This window comes from Xiphophorus maculatus, chromosome 10 (genome assembly GCF_002775205.1).
Source record: "Xiphophorus maculatus strain JP 163 A chromosome 10, X_maculatus-5.0-male, whole genome shotgun sequence".
Taxonomy (NCBI): Eukaryota; Metazoa; Chordata; class Actinopteri; order Cyprinodontiformes; family Poeciliidae; genus Xiphophorus; species Xiphophorus maculatus.
Window position 1 is genome coordinate 20,723,726 of NC_036452.1, and position 20,651 is coordinate 20,744,376.

The following is a 20,651-nucleotide window of genomic DNA, read 5'->3' on the forward strand; positions in this document are numbered from 1 at the left end:
AAAGTTTACCATAGTTTCATGTTTTTTTATGGACAGAAGTTCTCAGTGTTGGAGTCAGAAAGCCTTGAAACTTAGCCTTAATGCTTTGCCTAACCCTTTGAAGACTAAAAAAGTGGCTTTGAAATCTTGGGGTATAAAAGGCATTACAAATAAAATCTTATTAATACTTTATGTTGTCAGAAAGGTTCAAGTAAAGCGACTTCTTGTCACAGACTTGGCAAGAATTAAGGTTTTGGGGTACAATTGAACCAAAGAATGTGGTTCATCACACTTAAGAGCAGCATTTATACATATACATTTTTACATGGGAATGGACCGCTTAAACAAAATGATCACTTTTAAGCTGATCTTTGTATTTACTCAGGTTAACACAGTCTGACATCAACATTTTCTTTGTTGATTGAAAATTTTTTAAGAAACAGGGAAAGCTTTGTTTTGAGAGACCAGGTCCGATTACAATTTGACTTAACACTGTAAGAACTTACAATCTAATACAGGTACGGTGGTTTTGTAGAATTGATGCATTTCAGTTGAATTTCCACTGCCATTTAGATTCAAAATAACCAAGCTCAGCAACCATCCATATATTACATCAAGGATGTATATAATTACATTTTTCAGCAATAAAATGTGGCAAAACATTTTGTTTTTTTAACACTTAAGCTGCAGCATCCAGAGAACTTAGATTTCTTTGATCCTTGTAGATTTAGAACCATGGCCTTTCTTTCCTTTGCTACATTTTAATTATCTGCTGTTGCAGGAAATGATGTGGCGAGAACAAATGAGAAAAGCAAATCAATGAGCTAGAAAACGGCAAAGCAGATGGAAATGCCAGAGGTCTTGTTTTATGCTAGTCTTGTATATCTCTTCCAACATGAGGCATTTCTTTAAATTACCTGAGAAATTGATTATGTACCAATATTGGGAATTAAATGTAGCATATACTGTAAGTATATAATAATTTAAAACATGGTAGCTTTACTGATGTCTAGGGCTTTTCTTTTAACACCATACAACTCCCATCTTCACCCCGAACTCTTGACAGCCTTAAGTAAAGTCCTGTCTAGCCACTTGACTTTAGAAGTCACCAAATTACTGAATGGAGTCCATTTGTTTGTGATACAACTCAGCATAATGTTATCTGTTCTGTGAAGGTCTCATAGGTTTGTTAGAGAACAATCGGGAAAAAAAAAAATCCTCCTGAAAAATAAACACAACAGGTATGGAAGAAATCTTAGAAGTTTGAAACAGGGTTGGGGTATAAAAAAAACTGTACCAAAGCTTCCAACATTTCTGTTCAACATATCTAAACTGACAGTCCTGGAAATGAAAATTGTCATTCTAGAGGTGGTCATTTCGGAGGAGCCTCGAGATTTCACAACTCGGATGGGTGAATCTGTTCGGAGGACGGCACTCAAAGTATGACCCTTAAACGGTTGCGGAAAGAAACTGTTGTGGAAAGAAAGCCCCTAGGCGGTTCTAGGGAGGCAGTCATAAATTGACCCAGATTTCCTCAATTTTTGGAGGTCAGTGATTGGATGATACATGAGGAACCGATCTTATTTACTTCCACAAATGTCTGAAAAATCAGCCACTGTACCCGTTTGGTCTGCTATGTGAAAGGGTTGACAGCCAAAACCCCGCCAGGTCAACAAGTAAGGTTAACTATAGCTATCCCACTCTTGCCAACTTAGCGACTTTACTATAATTAGCAACTTTTGAGACAAAAAAAAAAATCAATGTCAGCCAAAATCAGAATCAGCAAGTCAAGCTTTTTAAAGTTTGTGGATTAGCAATAAGCCAGAAAACTGCTGTTAGATGTTTCTTCCTGTATAGGATGTGGATAATATTTGGAAAAACTGGCTCTAGTAGAAAGTTGATCATCTATTTTACAAAGAAAAACAGGCAAAAATGTCAATAATGGACATGCATAGCAGGTAGAAGCATAACCCCAAAAGACAGTGATTCTGTAGGAGAAGGTGGTCTTTTCTCTCAGTGGTGCTGACAACAAAAGCATGGCACAATATACAGACTTATTTGCGACAGATTGGGCGAACATGTATCCTTTTACTTGAACAAATGCTTTTTGTTGTTTTATCGCATTCAAAATCACAACAAAATGCATTGAACAATTTCACAAGACATCTTTATATCCATTAAACCTAACCACGGGCTCATGTCGGGTCATAACCTCCAAAAAGCACTTGCTATTGGTGACAGATTGATTTTTAAATGCTCTTCTTTGAAGCCTGCACACATTCCTCTCTCAGGCCCATGTGGCACGCAGCAACCACATCTCTTTAGACAGAAAAACAGCAATCAGCTGAAGTCAATGTTGCTGAAGGACACGCAGCCAGTGCAGGACAATGTTAAAAAGTTAAAGTGATTTCTGATGCTATAAAATGCATCAGATAGACAAAGGCACAACGATTTTCCCCCCCAAACGTAGACTAGATAAGGTATCAGTGTTTCACCAGAGTCATTTGCTAAACAAGCGCTCAGCGAAACATGCTCCACAGACCAAGCAGACACCTTAGATAAGGAACTCATCGCTTATTCCCAGGCCATCATAAACACGTCAGAGAGGAGATCACAAACAAATTGGATGGATCTCAGCGAGACGACGCACGCTCATTAAATGGTCGCTGCGGCACGCCGAAAGCAAGACCACCCGTGATATATTGAGGGACAACAGAGAGCAATGATGTTCTGAAATGCAATTATAAGGGCCCGACATCAAAAAGGCAGGTGTAGGAGGGAGTCAAAGAGCAAGAGCCAGACATGGCCCTGCAGAGTGGAGCGGTGTCAACAGATGAAAGCCTTCGTGGCCAATTTCAGAAAATGTAATAAGGAGGTGGCCTACAGTGGAGAGGAATACAGAAATAAATAAATGGGCAAAGAGAAGACATGGAACACTTGTTTGACTGTATTTCTGCCTGACTGTGTCTCACCGCCTAAACTGAGTTTCAAAACAGCCTGAACACAAAGCGATTAATTGGAATATTAGCAGTAGCAGGCTGGTGACAGGTACACCCAGGGGTTTTACAGATGCTGCCATTTTTCTTGCTTAGAAGCTGTCCAAGGAAAGTAATTTGACTAATGGTGTTGTGCAAATGAGAACATGCCTGAATTAGCATAAATCATTTTAAGAAACAAATAAAACCAGTTTTGTAAATGATTGTAAGCATATTTCCAGAGAGCCACATAGACTGACATTGTATTACAAAAGTATACAAACCCCACATTGTGTCGCAGTACAAAAAAACAAAAGCATTCATATTTTGAACATGTATATATATTTTATATAAACTTTTAAGTATGGCATGAATATGCATATATTCCCCCAAACTCACCACCTTTAACCCTCCCGTGATTTTAACGCGATGCTCAAGAGGAGCTGGGCAGATGTAAAACAGACAGTGGCAAAACAGGGAATGTGGGGGGTGGTTGTTCCATCAGACCGTCAATTCCCGAAACCACACAGAAAAAAAAGTTGTAAAAGTGCACAAGGTGAAAAGGTTGTGAGGTCCAAATAACTCCCTCTCAGGCCCACAAGAGGATTAAGAACAACCTTCTGGGGTTGGTCTGTACCAGTTTTGGACATTTGAACATCTCCTCATTGTTCTTTGCAGTATACCTCAAGTGCGCACAGATTGTGCAAAACTTCCTTCTCGCTCTGTCAACTCTTCTGCAGCGTCTAACAGGTTTTTCTCCAAGATTGTATTTAGCTATTTTCACCTTCCAATAAACTCTCACCAGCTTTCCTAATATTGCTGAAGAATCCCCACAGCATGACACACTTTGATATGTTCCCTAAGAATAAGTGGCAAACTGTAAACAGGAGCTCCATTGTTGTTTTTCCAATTAATTTCTAGGCAGAATAATGCTCAATTCTCACGGCAAGATTTTTAAGCTAATTTTTGTCCTGATTTGCCCCTTCTGACAAGTTCAAGAGGCGAGTATCAGGATGGCTCTCAAATAATGTAAAGAAATATTCCTGTGTTTTAAGAGTGATTTGGTCCGCTCTGAAAAATGTCAGGACCACTCTTATTCCAATCTGCAGTATTCAACATGTTGGACTGTTTTGGCCTAATATCCCAGCGTTTGGGGTGTTTCCCAAGGACAGACAAAATGCTGACATCCACTGACCTTCCGGTTTAAGTGTACGTGGCCGAACACTTTGTCACCAAGTTGCTGTGGTGACAAAGCAACTTGGTGTTGCTTTGTCACCACATTTCAACACATTTTGAAATGTGTTCAAAAGGTGATCTCTTTAGTTTCTGAAAAATCCCTAAAGTTATTGCGCAACTTAAAAGCACAAGCTAATTTAAGCAGAACTGTAAAATATGTATAGAAATATGCATCTTGTAAATTTTGGTGGACAAGACGAGTTGCATGTTTTCTAGAAAAGGGACACATTTTTCTACATTATTCTGCTACAACTCCAAAGGCACATAACACAAGGGGATCAAATGACAAAGACAATTGCCAAAATTAGTTAAATTACATCCAAGTATATAAAATGGGCACATGCTAAGCCATTTTTACAGATATTTTCACAATATCTGTAAAAATATGCCAATCCTTTCACTTTTGTAGAAGACTGCTTATATCATACTGTAAAATATTTAGTAGTGGGGAAGTTTCTTGACTAGACTTAATGCGCAGGTGGCATTCTATTGCGGTACCATGCTGGAATTGATGGATCTCCTGAGGGCAGCCCATTATTTCCCAAATGTTTGTGGAAGAAGTCTCTATGCCAAGGCGCTAGATTTTATAAACCTGTGGGCATTGAAGTGACAGAACAGCTGAATTCAATAATCTGGATGGCTGAGCTTCTGGCAATATAGTGCATGTCATTTGGTAGAGGGAAGCAGGTAGAAGTTGAAAAAAGCAGGAGTGAGTATTCTCTCTTTTCAGCCCCCTTTACATACAGCGTAATGGTGCAAATATTTCTATTCCCTATTTAATATTGATAATGTAATAAACAATACTGGAAATCCTTAGCCAATGAGAAGGGACTTCAAAGTTTAAATAAACCTTTCACTGAGGATTAACTCTTGAAGAAATGCACAAAAATATGTGAACACAGTGTTAAGTGATAATTCTTTCATGGTATTTTTTTAAAGCCTTGTAAAAAAAACAAAAAACATTTATGCCAAAATGTCACATTGTTGAGGAAGTCATAATGAAAAATACACAAGTAGAAATCCCAACAACAATGAAATTCTGTTCAAATACATTAAGTTCCTATTCTTTCAGTAAAAATTAAATGCATTTATAAACATGTTGATATTTTTGTGAAACTCGTTTTTTGAGAAATTTGTTTTTGCTTTGTCATCTATTGTTGTTTTGTCTAAACTGTCAGTTGCATTTGTGCAGAGAAATCTTCACAGGATTGTTCAGTGAGAACGGACATAAGCAAAGCCAAGAGGGAACATTAGGAAAGACTGTGATTATGGTGGGTTTACATGATGCCTCCGTGGTCTGGAGACAAGGAACATATTGAGCCAAATCAATGTGAGTTATTCTGATTGCTGTAAAACATCAGGAAAAACAGCTAAAGAATTTCAGGCAAAACTTTCTAAAGCTGCTGGTAGTGGTTTCCAAATTCCTGCTGAACATTAAACTTTAAGAAAAAGTTGACAATATATTACTAAAAATGCTATGGATCTGTTCCAGAAAAGCAGAGTTACCATAACTCTTAAGCACACCTTAAACAACCGTAGGTAAAAACTGTAACTAGTTAGAGAAACCTTGGCAACAAAGTAAAAAGCTTTGTTGTGTAATGATGAAAAGTTTTAAACATCTTTTGGAAATGATGGACCTCACATCACTGCAAGCTCTCTAGTCATTATGGCACAATTTGAAAGACTGAATCATGATGGTTAATGGATGCATTAGTGCACATGGCAAAGGTATTTTTCTCTTCTGTGAAGGCACCATTAAATCTGTACCATTTACACAGACCACGTCCATTCAATCGACCACAACAAACCACATTCTGCCTGCAATTCAACCTGAATTTATGTTGTGTTATTGTACAAAATACATTCCAAGAACAAATAATGCAAAAAAAAAAAAAAAAACAAAGAACATTCTATATCAAATTTAACCTCATCAATAGCAGGAGCTTTATCCCAAAATTTGCAACACCAATCACCCTGCTTCCAGTTGAATGACTGGTGACTGACCCAAGCCAGTAACCACTAGCTCATCACTGACCGTACCTGGGGTAATTAGTGATAGCTCCTGTTTTGTCACAGGTTTATTCCTTTTCATTTGACTGGTTTAACATTAAGGTCTCACTTTAAAAATAGACGGGATCAGTTTCAGCATAAATGGCCTCATTTCATTAATTGCACCATAATGATTTCTAGTTTCACTAGTTACAGGTGATAATTACAGGTCGTGTTTTTATGACATTTTCATGTTTAAAATGTTGACATTTTCTTGGAGGTCAATTTTTACATAACCAAGCTTAAGTCTTCTATTACATTAATGCAAGACCTAAAGTAAATTTCATTTTACACATAAAGGTAATTAAAAGGTCAGTTTGAACCTCCATTTTCCCCTAAACACACCAACCGTTCTCTATCCATATAATAACCAATAGCACACAGTCTGAATTTTTAAATTCAGACATTTTATTTATTTTATAACAAAAAAATGATGGAAATAGATGACCATAAAAAAGCTTAAATTTCTAAAATAATTTAATCAGATAAAACAACATGAGCAAACAGCAGAAACAAAAATGATACAAAGAAAGTCAAAAAGAAAAGCAGAAGCAAAGAAAGAAAGAAAAAAGTTTTTAAAGAAAGAAAGCCTTACAGGCAGGTGAACTCTTCTGGTGTCTACTCCACCAGAATTTACATCAGGTGGATTTGGGATACATCATAATTCATATCTTAAATGTAAATATAGTATGCTACATATGAGTTGCGGTTGCTTCTGGCTCACATCTTCCCGGTGCCAACACTATTTGTATGTTATGCTTCTTGTGCCGTCCCATCTGGGCCGTTGCACGCACTTTAGTTGCCCTCTGAAGCTTTGTCCTGGTCACAGCGAGCGCTCTCAGCAGTTGGAAAGCTGACTTTCCTACAAGCTCGCTCACTGATGTCACAGAGGGTGAGTGGACACAGTCCAGCCAAATTTTCTAAACCCAACTCAGAAACTGAGTGGACAATTTGAAGCAGCTACATTGTCCTCCCTAGGGACAATAACTTTAATTACTTGAACTCTGGGCTGAGCGTTGTTTGTGTGATCTCTGGAGGGAAGATTAAACGTCTGTCCAAATCAGCTCTTCCCTCATGACTTGAACGACACTGGATGAGATCTCGTCTGTGATGCTACCTCATGGCAAGCTGCCCCTAGCCCAACAAAAGCTATGAGCTGGTGATCTGTCTTTGAGGGGTTATTGCTGTAACTCTGCATTCCTTCAGCAGCAACCTCTGCAACACCTGGTGGTGCTGCCATCGGAAGCGCTCCTGGGCCAGAGAGCTGACAGAATGGTATGGGGATGCAGGATTTCGTATCATCAGTCTGACGGGCCACCAGGCTTTACATACTCCCCCACCTGGCTAAACATTGTTTATTTTTTACAGGTCAATAATTATGGCAAAAACGGGCTAAAGAGTGTCTTTAATCCGTGAAAGATGCCAGTAAAGATCTTTGGTTTTACAGTCACCTTCAAAGCCGTGTCCTCATGACGGCAAAGGAGCACCAGATACAAGTTTCTCAGCAAAGGTCCTCTGCAATCCAGAGCCAAATATGACTAATGTCATGTTTTTCTCAATATAAACAGAAAGTTAATAAGATAGAAATCTTCATTCTCAAACTGAGATGTCTTGCTGACCGAGAGCCACTGACGCATTCGGTCAAATGACTCAAGCTGGGCTTTTACTCGACTAGACATCATCAAACATCCCAAGAAGGCCCATCTCTGGATTTCTCCTGTGCCGAAAACAAGTCGGGTAAACAAACAAGAAACCGGCAGAATTAATCATTTTGTCAAGTGGCTCTGTCAAAAACCATATGCATCATATTTGCTGTTGGGAAGTGCTATCAGAATGGATTAATGACAGTACAGCTCTGTTTGCTTCTTTCATTCCATGCTTTTACGCAACGATGTCATTATTCACATTTCGTCTGTTCTGCTCTGGAACTATATATATATATATATATATATATATATATATATATATATATATATATATACATACATACACACACACATCCTCATATGTACAGCTGCTAAAACCGGCTCAAACACCTATATTTCGCACAGTGTGGCACTAAAGTGGAATACTTCAACTCTCATTGGACCCACCCTAGTACGATATACATAACTGTTAATACTTTTCAGAAAGAAAACTTAAACTGCATATGCCACATTAGGAAAGCTCAGTTAGATTTAATAGACACATCAGCCATGCAGATGCGACGCCACTTTTCATTCTTATTTGTCACGGCTGATGACTTCCTGTCTAAGTCATTTGATGTAATGGGAAACAAGAGAGTCTGCTGGAGCAGAAACAGCTTCTGCAGAACTCGGTCAGAATATCCGCAGCATTTGTTTTATGATGCTCTTAGCTGAGTTTTTTTTTTATTGGGTAAATTGCAGGTTGGTCATTTTATGATTATTTTTACTGTGACAAGCAAATTGCTTTTACAACATTTTATATATTTCTTCCATTTCCTCCTTTTGATGTGTTCTGCTTTCATTCTGCTTAGAACTCTGAAATGGATCCCTGCTTGAAAAGAGTTATATGTACAGCCGAGATGAATTGAAGCTGCAGGAGAAGGGAGGTATATAAAAAGCCGTGCTGTGATTTGAAACTATTCCCTGTAGGTCATGGGGTCAGCAGATTTATTTGGAGCTACTTAGATTCTGACTTTACAACTTTTAATAGAAGTGACATAATTTTTTCCTGGTCTGGGGATGTAGTTTATTAACGAAAAATGGTCTCCGTACATATACCTCTGGTAAATCTTGAATTAACTGATTTAATTTAAGTGCAGAGTTAACTCGATCACATTGCTTTCACAGCGCAAGTCCTATTGAGTCTCTGCATTCTTGCACGATTCAGTAATCGCAGAAATTCATGCAAATTTTGTTTTCTTAAATCAAGATATCCCCACATTTTTTTGCACTAACAATTGTGAGTATGTTGCAAATTTCCAGCAAAAAATTGTAAAAAAGAATATTTGGTTCATCTCCTACCTGCAGGTAACAGTATTACTTACTTCTACTACTCTGCTGACTCACCATTACTTGATGTCAAGTTAGTCTGTGATTGATACGGCAAGTAACAAAAAAATTGAGCTATTTAAGTTCTAAAAATTTTAGTCTGTTAACAAGTCTGTCTGCTTGTTATTGTTCCACCTATTTTTTTCTTCTAGATATAGATTTTGGAAGCGGTTTTAAATGAGGGGAACAAAAAAAGAAATCACAAAAATCCTTGCAAATATTTTGATACCATCACACAGAATCAGTAGCTGCATTTCCATTATAAACATGTGCAAATCTTTGTCTATATTTTGCTAATGTCAAAAAATTAAAATTTCACAATTGTGGTGTTTCCATTAAATGAAATTAAAATCGCGAATAAGCTTGTTCACACAATAAGTCATTAAAAAACATGGCAGCGACAGATTCAATGCAGTTCTACGAAATACATCAGTACGGCTGAAAAACCACCTCATCCTAGCACATAATCTTTTTTTAAAAATACAATTTTTCTAATTTTGGTTTCCATTAAGCAAATGAATTTTTTTATCATTTCAAGCTGTTCAGTATTATGTCTAAAGGAAACGCAGGTATTGATTTTGACTGCAAAATCCTGGAGGGAGTTTTTACCTTGGTAATTTCAACACACAAGTGTACAGTTTGGGGAACTAACTTGTATCTATGGATTTGATTACATCCATCTCTCTTATTCTGCGAAAAGGAAAAAAAAAAAACTGAAAACGTTTCAATGAATCCTACTTGTCAGGGCTTCACAGTTACACCAGCTCTCTGTCACACAATCTCAGAGGGTGAAACTCTGTGTCCTCAGTTCTAGCCCAGACACAGCAAACAGTGAAGATGTCATGTGTTTGCTTTGGTCGTTGTGTCTTCTATAGTCATGATTAAATACTCCATGTACCCAGAGGACATAAGCATAAATCAGGAGATTTATGGTTTACCACAGTGTTTCTCAATTCCGGTCCTCAGGCCCCCCTGCCCTACATGTTTTAGGTGTTTCCCTTCTGCTACACACCTGGATTGAATCTATGGGTGATCAACAGGCTTCTGCAGCACTTGATGGTCATGCAATCATTTGAATCAGCTTTTCTGGAATAGAGGCACATCTAAAACATGCAGAGCAGGGGGGGCCTGAGGACTGGAATTGAGAAGCACTGGTTTACCATGATGCAATGCTCCTTGCCTGTCAAGACTTCCATTGCCTCTAAACTTCTGATACCAGCTTTTCACTCTGTAACACCAACACCCAGTGTATGTGGGTAGCTTCTGGCCTGACAAGTCATGCAAGAGAAAGGCATTGTCATCCACTGCTGGTAAGGGGTGTGTTTTGTCATGAAACCCAAACATGTACTGTATATCCCTGTGGTTGTAACCGTCTACATCTGATGTAGTTGGTGCTTACAGTAAGACTCGCATGGTAAAGTCTGAAAGCATGTTTGTTTTTACAAGTTTATGAGTATATGAATATTTTCACTTCACATTAACTCTGCTATGGTACATAAAAAAATAACTGATAGGGCTCAATGTTCTACAAAATGCATGTCTTTTGACATACGGTATGTTTTTACACTAACATACATGGCTAAATAAACAGCAGCTCAAGTATGATATTCCACTTCCTGGATTTTTCTTAATGTTAGGTAACAGAAAACTTACAATAATAAATTAAGTCTAAAGATATCTGCAGATTCTTTTTTCATTCTTCTTTTGCAGTATATTTGAACTGACATGTGGTGTGTAGCCAATGACTGACACAAAATATAACTGATAAAAACATCTGATTTACAATTTACTGCTCATTGTTAATCAAACACAATCTGTGTTTTCTCCTTTACCTACGGATAGAACAGCATGGTTTCTGGTTTTGACAGGAAGGCATAAAGCACAAAAATCCCAATAGCAAGGACAAAAAAGACAAATTAGAATTTCTGTAATGAAAGCTTTCAGAATTATGGAAACTCAGATATCCATTTCTTTCTGTATTACTGTTCATACTTTCCATTCTTTCACAGGATCTTTAATGATGAAACAAGGTGTGGCACATGAACAAAATTAACGTCTATGTTTTTGTAAAAACAAAAAAAGATTTCTCCCACATTCTCTTTTTCAGGAAGGGCAGGAAAGTTGTGGGAAATACTGTAGGACCAATAAACACATATTACTGGAAGAGTTCCACAGCCTTCTGGTTACCTGGTTTCATCACCAGGCTAAAAGCCCCTTTTGCCCCTTCTTGTTGTCGACTAGCTCACTTGCTTCCTAACATCCTCGCCCCGAGTCTCACTGTTAACTTATCGCTCTCATCCCTCTCCCCCTGACTGCCTACTCTGTGTTCATCTTGTATTTCCTTCATCATTCTCCTCATTCAGCCCCGGTGTTTGTTGAAGAGCCCGTAAAACTGAAACCAGCAGCTGTCCAAACACTGATGACCCCCTGCGGTGTTTGTGGGGGATACAGGAGGGGGGACGTCAGTGCCCCGCTTGCCACCATTTTCCCAGCTAATTTTCTGCTGTTGTAACAGCTCAATGTATTCACTATTGTCACCATGACATGCCGCCCAGACTGCAAGAGAGGGCAAACGGGAAGAAAAACAGAGGAGCTGTGGAAAATATGGTGAAGTAGAAACAAACTAGGTTCTGCAGGGGGATCGGGTAAAAGCAGAAACAACTGCATGAAGCAGAACTCAAAACGGCATGAAGGATAAATTGGCATAAATGATGGCAAGAAAACACAAGTCAATGCGTATATGTAATTTTAATTGTCTACACATTCTTTCAGGTGTTAAAGTGGATAAGGCTTTTAAATCCTTCCTTCCTTTTTTTTTTTTTTTAACTTAAATCATTCAGTAGTGGTTTGTATGAAGTGGAGCTTCAATGCTTCGGTCTGAATTCCTGGTTATTGTAGGCCCCCTTTTTTTTTTACCCCGGTTTGGAGGCGCTTCTGAGAGCAACTCGTATCAGTGCCATCTCTCTAAATCTGTCTGAGGAACTTCCTGTTTGGCCATTTGTACCCCAAGACAAAAATGGCAAAAACAATTCCAAACTTTTTATGTACTAGTGCTATTCAAAACATGCAATAGGGCTATGTCCTCAAGGAAATAAAAGCTAGCACAAAGAGCTAACATGAGCAAAAGGAATGATGTTAAAGATATCAAAACAACAAACAAAATCATGTCTCAAATAGTTTGTTGACATTTCAGCGTTCGCCTCAACTTCCTTGAACTTTGACTATGAGATCACTGCGAGAAATAAAAATGGCAGATTCAAGAAAATTGTTAGCCAGATGTCCATGACCTTGTTTTTCAGTTTCACAGTAAATACTGTGATGTAATAGTTCAAAGAACGTAATATGGAGTAGAGAAAACTGACGGACTGAAAAATATGAGCCAAACAGATAATATGCGGTACTGGGAAAGACTTATTCAACTTTTATGAACTCCTAAAGACTACAAATACACAACAAAATGTATTCATGGGCTAAAAAAGTGGATTTTAGATCATATGTTCCCTTTCAGTAAAATAGTAAGAGATGCATTGAAATAGTGACAAATTATAACTTAAGATTATCCCCAAATACATGGAATAAGTAGCACTTATATTCTAGCTGAGATGATAAAATACAAGATTTCATAGCTATGCAAGTATGAATCCAATAACATACTCTGAATTTACCATAGGTAGACTTTCATAAATGTTCTATATAGCAATTCTGTTCCAGTCGAGTTTTTACAAAAAGTAGTCACTTTTTTTAAAGCTCCTCTGACTCCAGTCATTTTATGTTTTGAGCAGAGGGGAAATTGAGCCCAGGTTATGTACTTGTACACCGATTATTTAAAATAAAAAAAATATATATGTATAAGGGAACTAATGTATGATGACTCTCTCCCTTCTGTGACCATTTGGCTTATCATGAGCCATCCCTATTTAACGAGAAATTATTGTGACACATACCTGAAAAATAGTGACAAATAATACTGCATGGTACAGTTAGAGCAGGGTTGTGTAAATAAGCTTAGTTTTATTCTAGCTTGAGGGTTGTTGGCAATTAAGTTCTAAAATATTCCAGAATCAGCTTTTCACCTGAGGGATGTTCAGCATTGTGTGTTTTCTTTCTTTCCTTATTACATCTGGAAGCAGCTCAAGTGTCAGCCATCTTTAGCTTGTGGCGTCTTCATCTACTCCAGTCCGAACCGTTGGGAGGAGCCAACTCCCTCGACACAAGATGGCGACAACTCTGACGTGCACCTGAGGACTCCAGGCGACATCTTCATGTCTGTTGTTTTTCCATGTATATCATATATGAATTTTTATTTTTATTTTGTCTACAATTGCTACTCAGTGGTGGTTGTTGTGTGTCTGTCTCTATGCTGCTGTAACTGCGAAATAGTTTCCCTGCTGGGATGAATAAAGTAACTCTATTCTATAAGCTACAGCTAAAATGAGCAGATGTCTTGAGTCATCAACATCCCGTGGCCAGTGAACGTTCACGCCCCTCAGAGTTACGCTTACTTAATCTTTCACCTGATTGGATGGAATAAACATTGGATCGGGTGTAAATCGGAGACTTCTTCCACTTTCTATCTCAGAAAACTGAGTACTGAGCAAAGGTGGTACAGAAATGTCTGCTTTTTATTTAGCTGCTGGCTGAGATGAGAGAAAAAAACCTACATGACATAAATGAGATCTTAATAGCTACAAGCTGCACTTGTCATAAGGTCCTATTTGTGTTTCAAAGCCTAAAGGGAAAAAAAACTTTCTTAAATCTGTATCTAATGGGTGGCAAATCATGTCACCAGTGAGACTGTGACAAGAACAAGTGTGCGATGAAGCATGAAATATGCATTAATAGATTAACCAATTACTGACTTTTGGCGAATTTACAATTTCCCAAAAGGAATATCGGCAAATTGTTAGATTTTAGCTAACTTCAGACTTTCCTTATTAAAACTGTTCAATATTTTCTTTATTTTGTGGTTGAATATTCTCCTCAAAACAAAATGCTTATTGTATAATACGATATATTTTCTTCTAAAACAGTCCCAGGTTAAGCTGTACAAGTAAAACCCAGCTAAAACAAAAAAAAAAATGCAAATTCTAGCTCCTTGGAAAAAAAAAAAGTTTGATTTGATTTCAAGTCACTCAACAAGATCTGTTCAAAATTAAGTTTGAGAGATAACGTATTTCCAACCTCATCATCCTTCAGATGTTTCTATGGCTTAACAGGAGTCAACATGTGGTAAAGATTGGGGTCTTCATAAGGCCCCACAGTTCAGTATTAGTGTTATGAACAAAATATGAAATTAAAGTATACAGAAGTCCAGACCAGAGAGAAACCAAAAAGGATCTGAACGTGACAGAAAAAGGCCGTCACATTCTGCTCCGAGTCTCCATTGTTCTTACTGGACTCCATGTGGACGTCATGTTTGTTCGAGGGTGTGTCGCGTTGTCCAAGCAGGCATGGTCCGCTCCCTCATATGTAATCTGTGTCACTGCTGCTGTCTCGGTGCGACTGCAGGAGCTTAAGGCAACAGCTGCTCTCTCCTGCGCAAACACTAGCAGCACAGAAACCTTTCTGCCTTGCTTAAACCAAACCAAATAATTCAGGTTCCCTTTAAAGCAGTGGTGTCCAAAGTCGGTCCTGGAGGGCCGGCATCCTGCACGTTTTAGTTCTCTCCCTGGTGGTACCAACAACCTTTAGGTCTTCTAACGAGCCATCATTTGAGGCAGGTGCGTTAAACCAGGGAGAGAACTAAAACATGCAGGCTGCCGGCCCTCCAGGACCGACTTTGGACACCCCTGCTTTAAAGGGATGTTTTTAGACAGAACCTTAAGGTATCATCATTTCTTATTTTTCCACATTTCCACAAAATGGGTCCAGTAAAAAGTGACTGTTATGACAAAATCATAAGACTGTTTGCCTTATGATTGGGATCAAAAATGGTTCCACAAACAGACATGAACAAATAATTAGCAAGAGCATGACGATAGTAGGAGCAGGATAAGTACAAACCTGAAACAAGTTTCATGATAATATAAATAAGTATCTGTTTTATGCTAATATAGTTAGCAATAATCCTGCCCAGTGTCTGTGTTTGTAGTTTTGAATCACATGTTCAGGCCAAGTAGGGCTAGTTTATGGTCAACTTTTGTTAGTTTCACGCTGGGTTTTCAACTTGAAGCAAAATGTTTAGTTACTAAATTCTTCACGTTTTGAATTAACACCATTTGATAAGTACATACATCAGAAACTGGAAAACAGTTTTAATATAAATAGGGATTTGTTTCATGCTAATATATTTTGCAAATTCTGTCCAGTGTTTGTATTTATAGTTTTTCATCACATGTTCTGGTTCCTAAAAGCTAGCAGGCTAATTGCTACACCAAGTTTCTGGTTGACTTTTGTTAGCTTCAGCCTGTATTTTCAACATGAACCAATATTTTAAAGACAGTCACATCTTGGTGCCTTGAATTACCATCATTTGTTGACACTGAACTGTGTAGCGTCTATAAAGTTTTTTCTGATGTTACTTGTGTTTTTTCTCAGTCACAGCCACAAACTCCTTAACTGCTGAACATATTAGCTGCGGGCATGAGGAATTCCTGTCATCTTACCACTTTATTATTCTGTATTTTGGGTTCTCTCATACACTATGAAGCCGTTCTCTTCCAGCCATGCGTCAGTCCGTACCTGCAGGAAGTTGAGGCCATAATGTGGCTAGCAGCAAGTTGCTAATATTTAAACAGATAATGCTAACTTCTTCCATCTGGCACATTTATTACCTTGCTGTGTAGCTAGGGAAGCTTTACTGAGATTTTCTTCATTCCTCATAAACAATGAGTCAGTTTTTAAGATGCTTTGCAAAGTTTGTAGAGGTAATTGGCTTTCTGGCTACCGCAGGTGGCAACAGCTTACATAAGGCCTCATTAACATCCTTCCAAATGTCCTTTTCTCTCCCCCCCACAGTCAAATTACACCAGGAAATGTCTTTGTTTTTGTCTTTTTAACTTGAAGTAATGGATCCCAGCTTTAATTCTGAGAATCACGTAAGCAGCTGAAATGAAGCAGAAAGGAAAAGAGTTTTGTGTGCCAGCTCAGGGAGGAAATGCCTCAGTTTATAAGATTCATTTATTCATTAAAGTATCGATTATATTTCAAAATGTGAGCCCTAGTCCCATAAATACTGCCATTTTTAATCGCAGTATTTACTCATTTGTTGTGTTAGTGTAAGGCAGGGTGTTAGAGTCTGCATTCTGCTACTTTTACACCCACCTCTGGTCCAGGACCTGAATAAAACACAATCCTGACCGACAGTTTTGTTAATGACCTAATTATTTTGACGAAAGTGTTATGGAGAGGCTCGCCCAAACGCTGAAGGGCACCATCCTTGAAGGGCTGGAGTTTGAGATCTCCGGTGTATGGCTGAGTTTTCTCATTACATAAAAGTCAACATTCCTGTTATCTTTCAAGAACAGGGCAGTCCAAGAGGAAACTTCTTGCTTCTCACACCTCTCTCCTGCATTATTTCTCTGGAAATCATTACCTCGAACCCAGCACTGAATGCTAAATTTTCCTGAAATAAGCAGCAAAAAAGTCCTTGTTGATTCGAACCCTAAAAAAATATATAGCTATCACTTGGGCCATAAGTGTTTCTCGCATAGCTTCCAGTCACTGAAGAGCAGCAGCTCTCGGAACCAATTATGTAATTAGCTGAGGCACACAAGAGTGTTCCAGGTACTTTGGAACTTTAAAAAACAAAAAAAAAAAAAACTTTGACTCACCTCAGAAAACCTTTAACTATTTCTAGAAACTTCTCACAGTATGTGTATTGCTAGAGAACGTGGCCAAGCATAAGGTATTTTATCCATGGACGGTCCTTTCAGTCAGTTTGATGGAAAATGTGTTTTCAGTACATGTCAACCACAATAGTCCTCATTATCCTTTCAGACAAATACGAGATTCTTACCAGCATGGGCAACAGCAGGTCAGCAAAGTAAACAAAAGCTGCTCCAAGTGTGAATCCCACAGCCACCGGCAGGAAGGCGAATGAGCCGTACTTCCCAGAATCCTCTGCCATGTCGATTGCGGGTGCCAGCAATGACCAATAGGATGCAGCCAACATTACCTAAGGTATGCAAGAAAAGAAAGAAGAAAATGATTGTTTATTAACTGCACTGGAGTTTCTGGACAATGCAGATTTTAAACTAGCAATAACAAGCGTAGAATTTTATTTCATCTTTTTGCTGTCTTTTATGATCAGAGATCATAAACGGCTTTACTCAAACGATTACCTACGGCCCAGTTTCTTTTCTCAGTGTCTGAGCAAAAGGAGTTATGTCTACACTGTTGATTTAAGCTGGTGTTTCATGGTGCAACAGTGTTTTGTAAATTCTGCCATTTGTCATGTGTGGCATTTCCATTGACTTTTTTTTTTCTTCTACGGACAAAAGCAATATCATGAGGAGGATTTGGACAAAACAGTGGGCGTCACCTGCATAATGTTTTTACAGCTATATATTTCATATTTCACAGTTAATCCCTCACAAGTAGGACAAGAAAGTGAAACATTCAGGTACTTCTGTTAATTGCTATCATGTTTTAAAATGACTTACAAATGTAAAGTATTCCTTTCAGGAAAACTACAACATGTACCTGGATGTAGCCCAATCTGCTTTTTTTTTTTTGCCTTTGTTAATTAAAAAAAATTGTCACAAATAGATAAAGCAGACTTAAAATCCAGAGAGTACTTTTCCTGAGACTTTTAAATCTCTTAGTAGAGTCCTGGTTTGAGTAGTATCCAAGCAACTGTTACTGTGTCCTCCTCACTGGACAAATTGACAATTATAGTATATTCAAAGCAGCTAAACTCAAGGTTTTGCAGTATTTTCATTTTGTCAAACTTCAGATAGACTTTTTAATAAAGATGGTTTATTAAAATTTAATGGGATGCTTGAATCTATGGTGTTTGGTTTTTGTACGCTTAGTTAGACAAGAAGTAGGCAAAATTTATACAAGTGTAAAAACCCCAGTAATGGTAAAGGGCCTACTTTCTGTTAAACATGGATTTTTATATGAACAAAATCTCATACTGGTCCTTTGACACCAGCTTTCTTACACAATCCAACAGCAGGGGAAATACAAGACGGAAGCTGCCCATCAAAAGCAATTTAAGGTTATTGTTCAACCAATCAAGCGCTAAAACATTATGTGACTTCACAGCCTCTGGCACTAGGTTTTGTATAACAATGTCTTGACTGTATGTGCTTTAGTGCAATTCTGTGAGCCGCAAACTCACTTAGTTCTTTTCTGATTTTTGTCCAACTGTCAAAAGTGGGCACCAGTCAAATTCTTGCAACAATCGCCGATAAAATAAGGTGCTTCCACTTCCAGACGCTTTCTCATGAACCTGTCTGGGCTTCCATCTTACAAGTTGGAAAAGCCATGACAGTTTTTATTGTAATAATATAAGATGCAGTAAAAACCTTAAACAAAATATTATTTTTAAACACATAACTGTAAGTTTGTGTCCATGTTAAAAATTTGGTTTTTGTATGCTGGTTTTATTAAAAATTTATGTTTTCTAATAAATAAATAAATCACAACTTCTGCTTTGAAAACATATTTGAGTGATTCACTGTCACTGTTCAGAATTTAAGTAGTGAAACCACCAGATTTTTTTTTTTTACTTTTTACAATCATAAACCCCAGTCATGATAACCATCAACATGTGTTACAGTAATGGTTTATTTTTTAAATGCATTTACACATGGGCCATATTTCTTATACAGTATTACTCAATAATAGATTTAACTAAACTTCAGGGAATGTTCAGTGCCTAAGAGATTTCATTTGTATCCATCCCCTGACTTATACTTTTCATTAACTAAGATTTTCTTCTTTTGTCTTCATGCTGTAAAAGTATATAATGTAATTCAAGAAGCATATACTCAACGCTAATGGGCTTCTGTGTATGGGTACGGATGCCAAACATTTTTTATTTTTTTTCATAAAGTATCTTAAAATATCTTACAAATATATCTATTTTACGCTGCTCAATGATGGCAAATTTAAAGGCTTTTTTATTGCAGCTTTTGTAGTTGCAATGGAAGAGAACAAATGTTCAACCTAAGAATCCACACCATACTAATAGCCAAACAGTTTCCTACACAACCTTTTAAAAGAGAAAACTAAAAATTTGGGACAAGCAAAAGATGTAGATGAAAGATGTGGCGTCGAGAAAGACTAGGAATTAAATTTCTCACATGTGAGACACTGCGAGAAATAGAGTTGAAAGATCACTGCGATGCTTCCGCACTTTCCAAATGACAGCCAGCAGAAAATGTATTATTTAAATGCCAATCACGCGACATCACTTAACCCCACGGAGAACACCAAACCGACTTGGCTGTCTTAAGATATGAGAAGGCAAAAAGAGAAAAGATATCAAATTTGACAAAACCTACAGTAAAAGTAATTTAAATGCTTTTTTAATCTTTATTCAACTAGCTAAGTTCAATGAGAACCAATGGTTTAGTATCTTTTTATACAGATATGAACATTTCAAGATTAAACTGCATTGGACAAATAAAAATAATAAATATCTACAATGCGTTTCTCTGCAACCAACATTTCTATTTCTGTTTTTTTTCCATTACGTTTCTACCCACGAACCTTTGTTCCATCTCCTTTGCAGCTGCCACACCACAGGCCCATTTTACAGGATCCACTTTCACTCATTAAACTTGAATGGGACAGTCTCTCCAGGCAACCCGAGTACCTGTTCCAACATCTATTTTCAACTTTTATTTTTAAGTTCTTACCACTGGCCAAACATTGGGAGTTTCTGCTCTCAAATGATAAAAGTATTCTGCTCATGCATATATTGATGTCTATGGGTAAAGCTTTTCATATATAAATGTATTACTAAGAGTATTGAGTTTAATCCTTGCTCTTGAAATTAAATGAGACTGTAGCTGCTTCTATTATATTTAGGTACGCTGACATTTTCCAGGTAAGGTTTGTAATAAACTCTCTTACTTCCTGTGTTTAGTATTCAACAGCACATCTATGACAAACCCATTCTGAATCAGAGGAGTGTAAAGCCATTTAGCTCTGAGAGAATAAATAAAAGATTATATATGACGCCTTGTTTACTGGCATCAAAAATCATCTATTGTTGCGGCTATAAGCTTTGAGAGACACAGAACGATTACGTTTGCTTTAACTTTGAGAATTTCTATTGAGAACAGGCTCTTATGTTAAGTGATTGGACAAAATGCAATTAATTTAAATGATTTTAGCAATAGCTACTGGAAAATTGATTTTAAAAAATGACATGATATACTCCTGATTCAATTACAAGAACAGATCTCATATTAAAGGTGCTAGTGCCTCATTGTAGCTCATC

The 20,651-nt window shown here is 37.6% G+C and overlaps 1 protein-coding gene across 3 annotated transcripts in view; it reads right to left on the bottom strand.

Annotated features, from left to right (window-relative positions):
- slc39a11 (solute carrier family 39 member 11) overlaps nt 1–20,651 on the bottom strand; it is a 146,962-nt gene that overhangs the window by 97,484 nt on the left and 28,827 nt on the right. For all 3 annotated transcript variants that reach the window (XM_005807342.2, XM_005807341.2, XM_023340479.1), the window contains one exon: nt 17,211–17,369. In XM_005807342.2, coding sequence (XP_005807399.1) covers nt 17,211–17,369 — 159 coding nt within the window. The remainder of the gene's footprint in view (nt 1–17,210; nt 17,370–20,651) is intronic.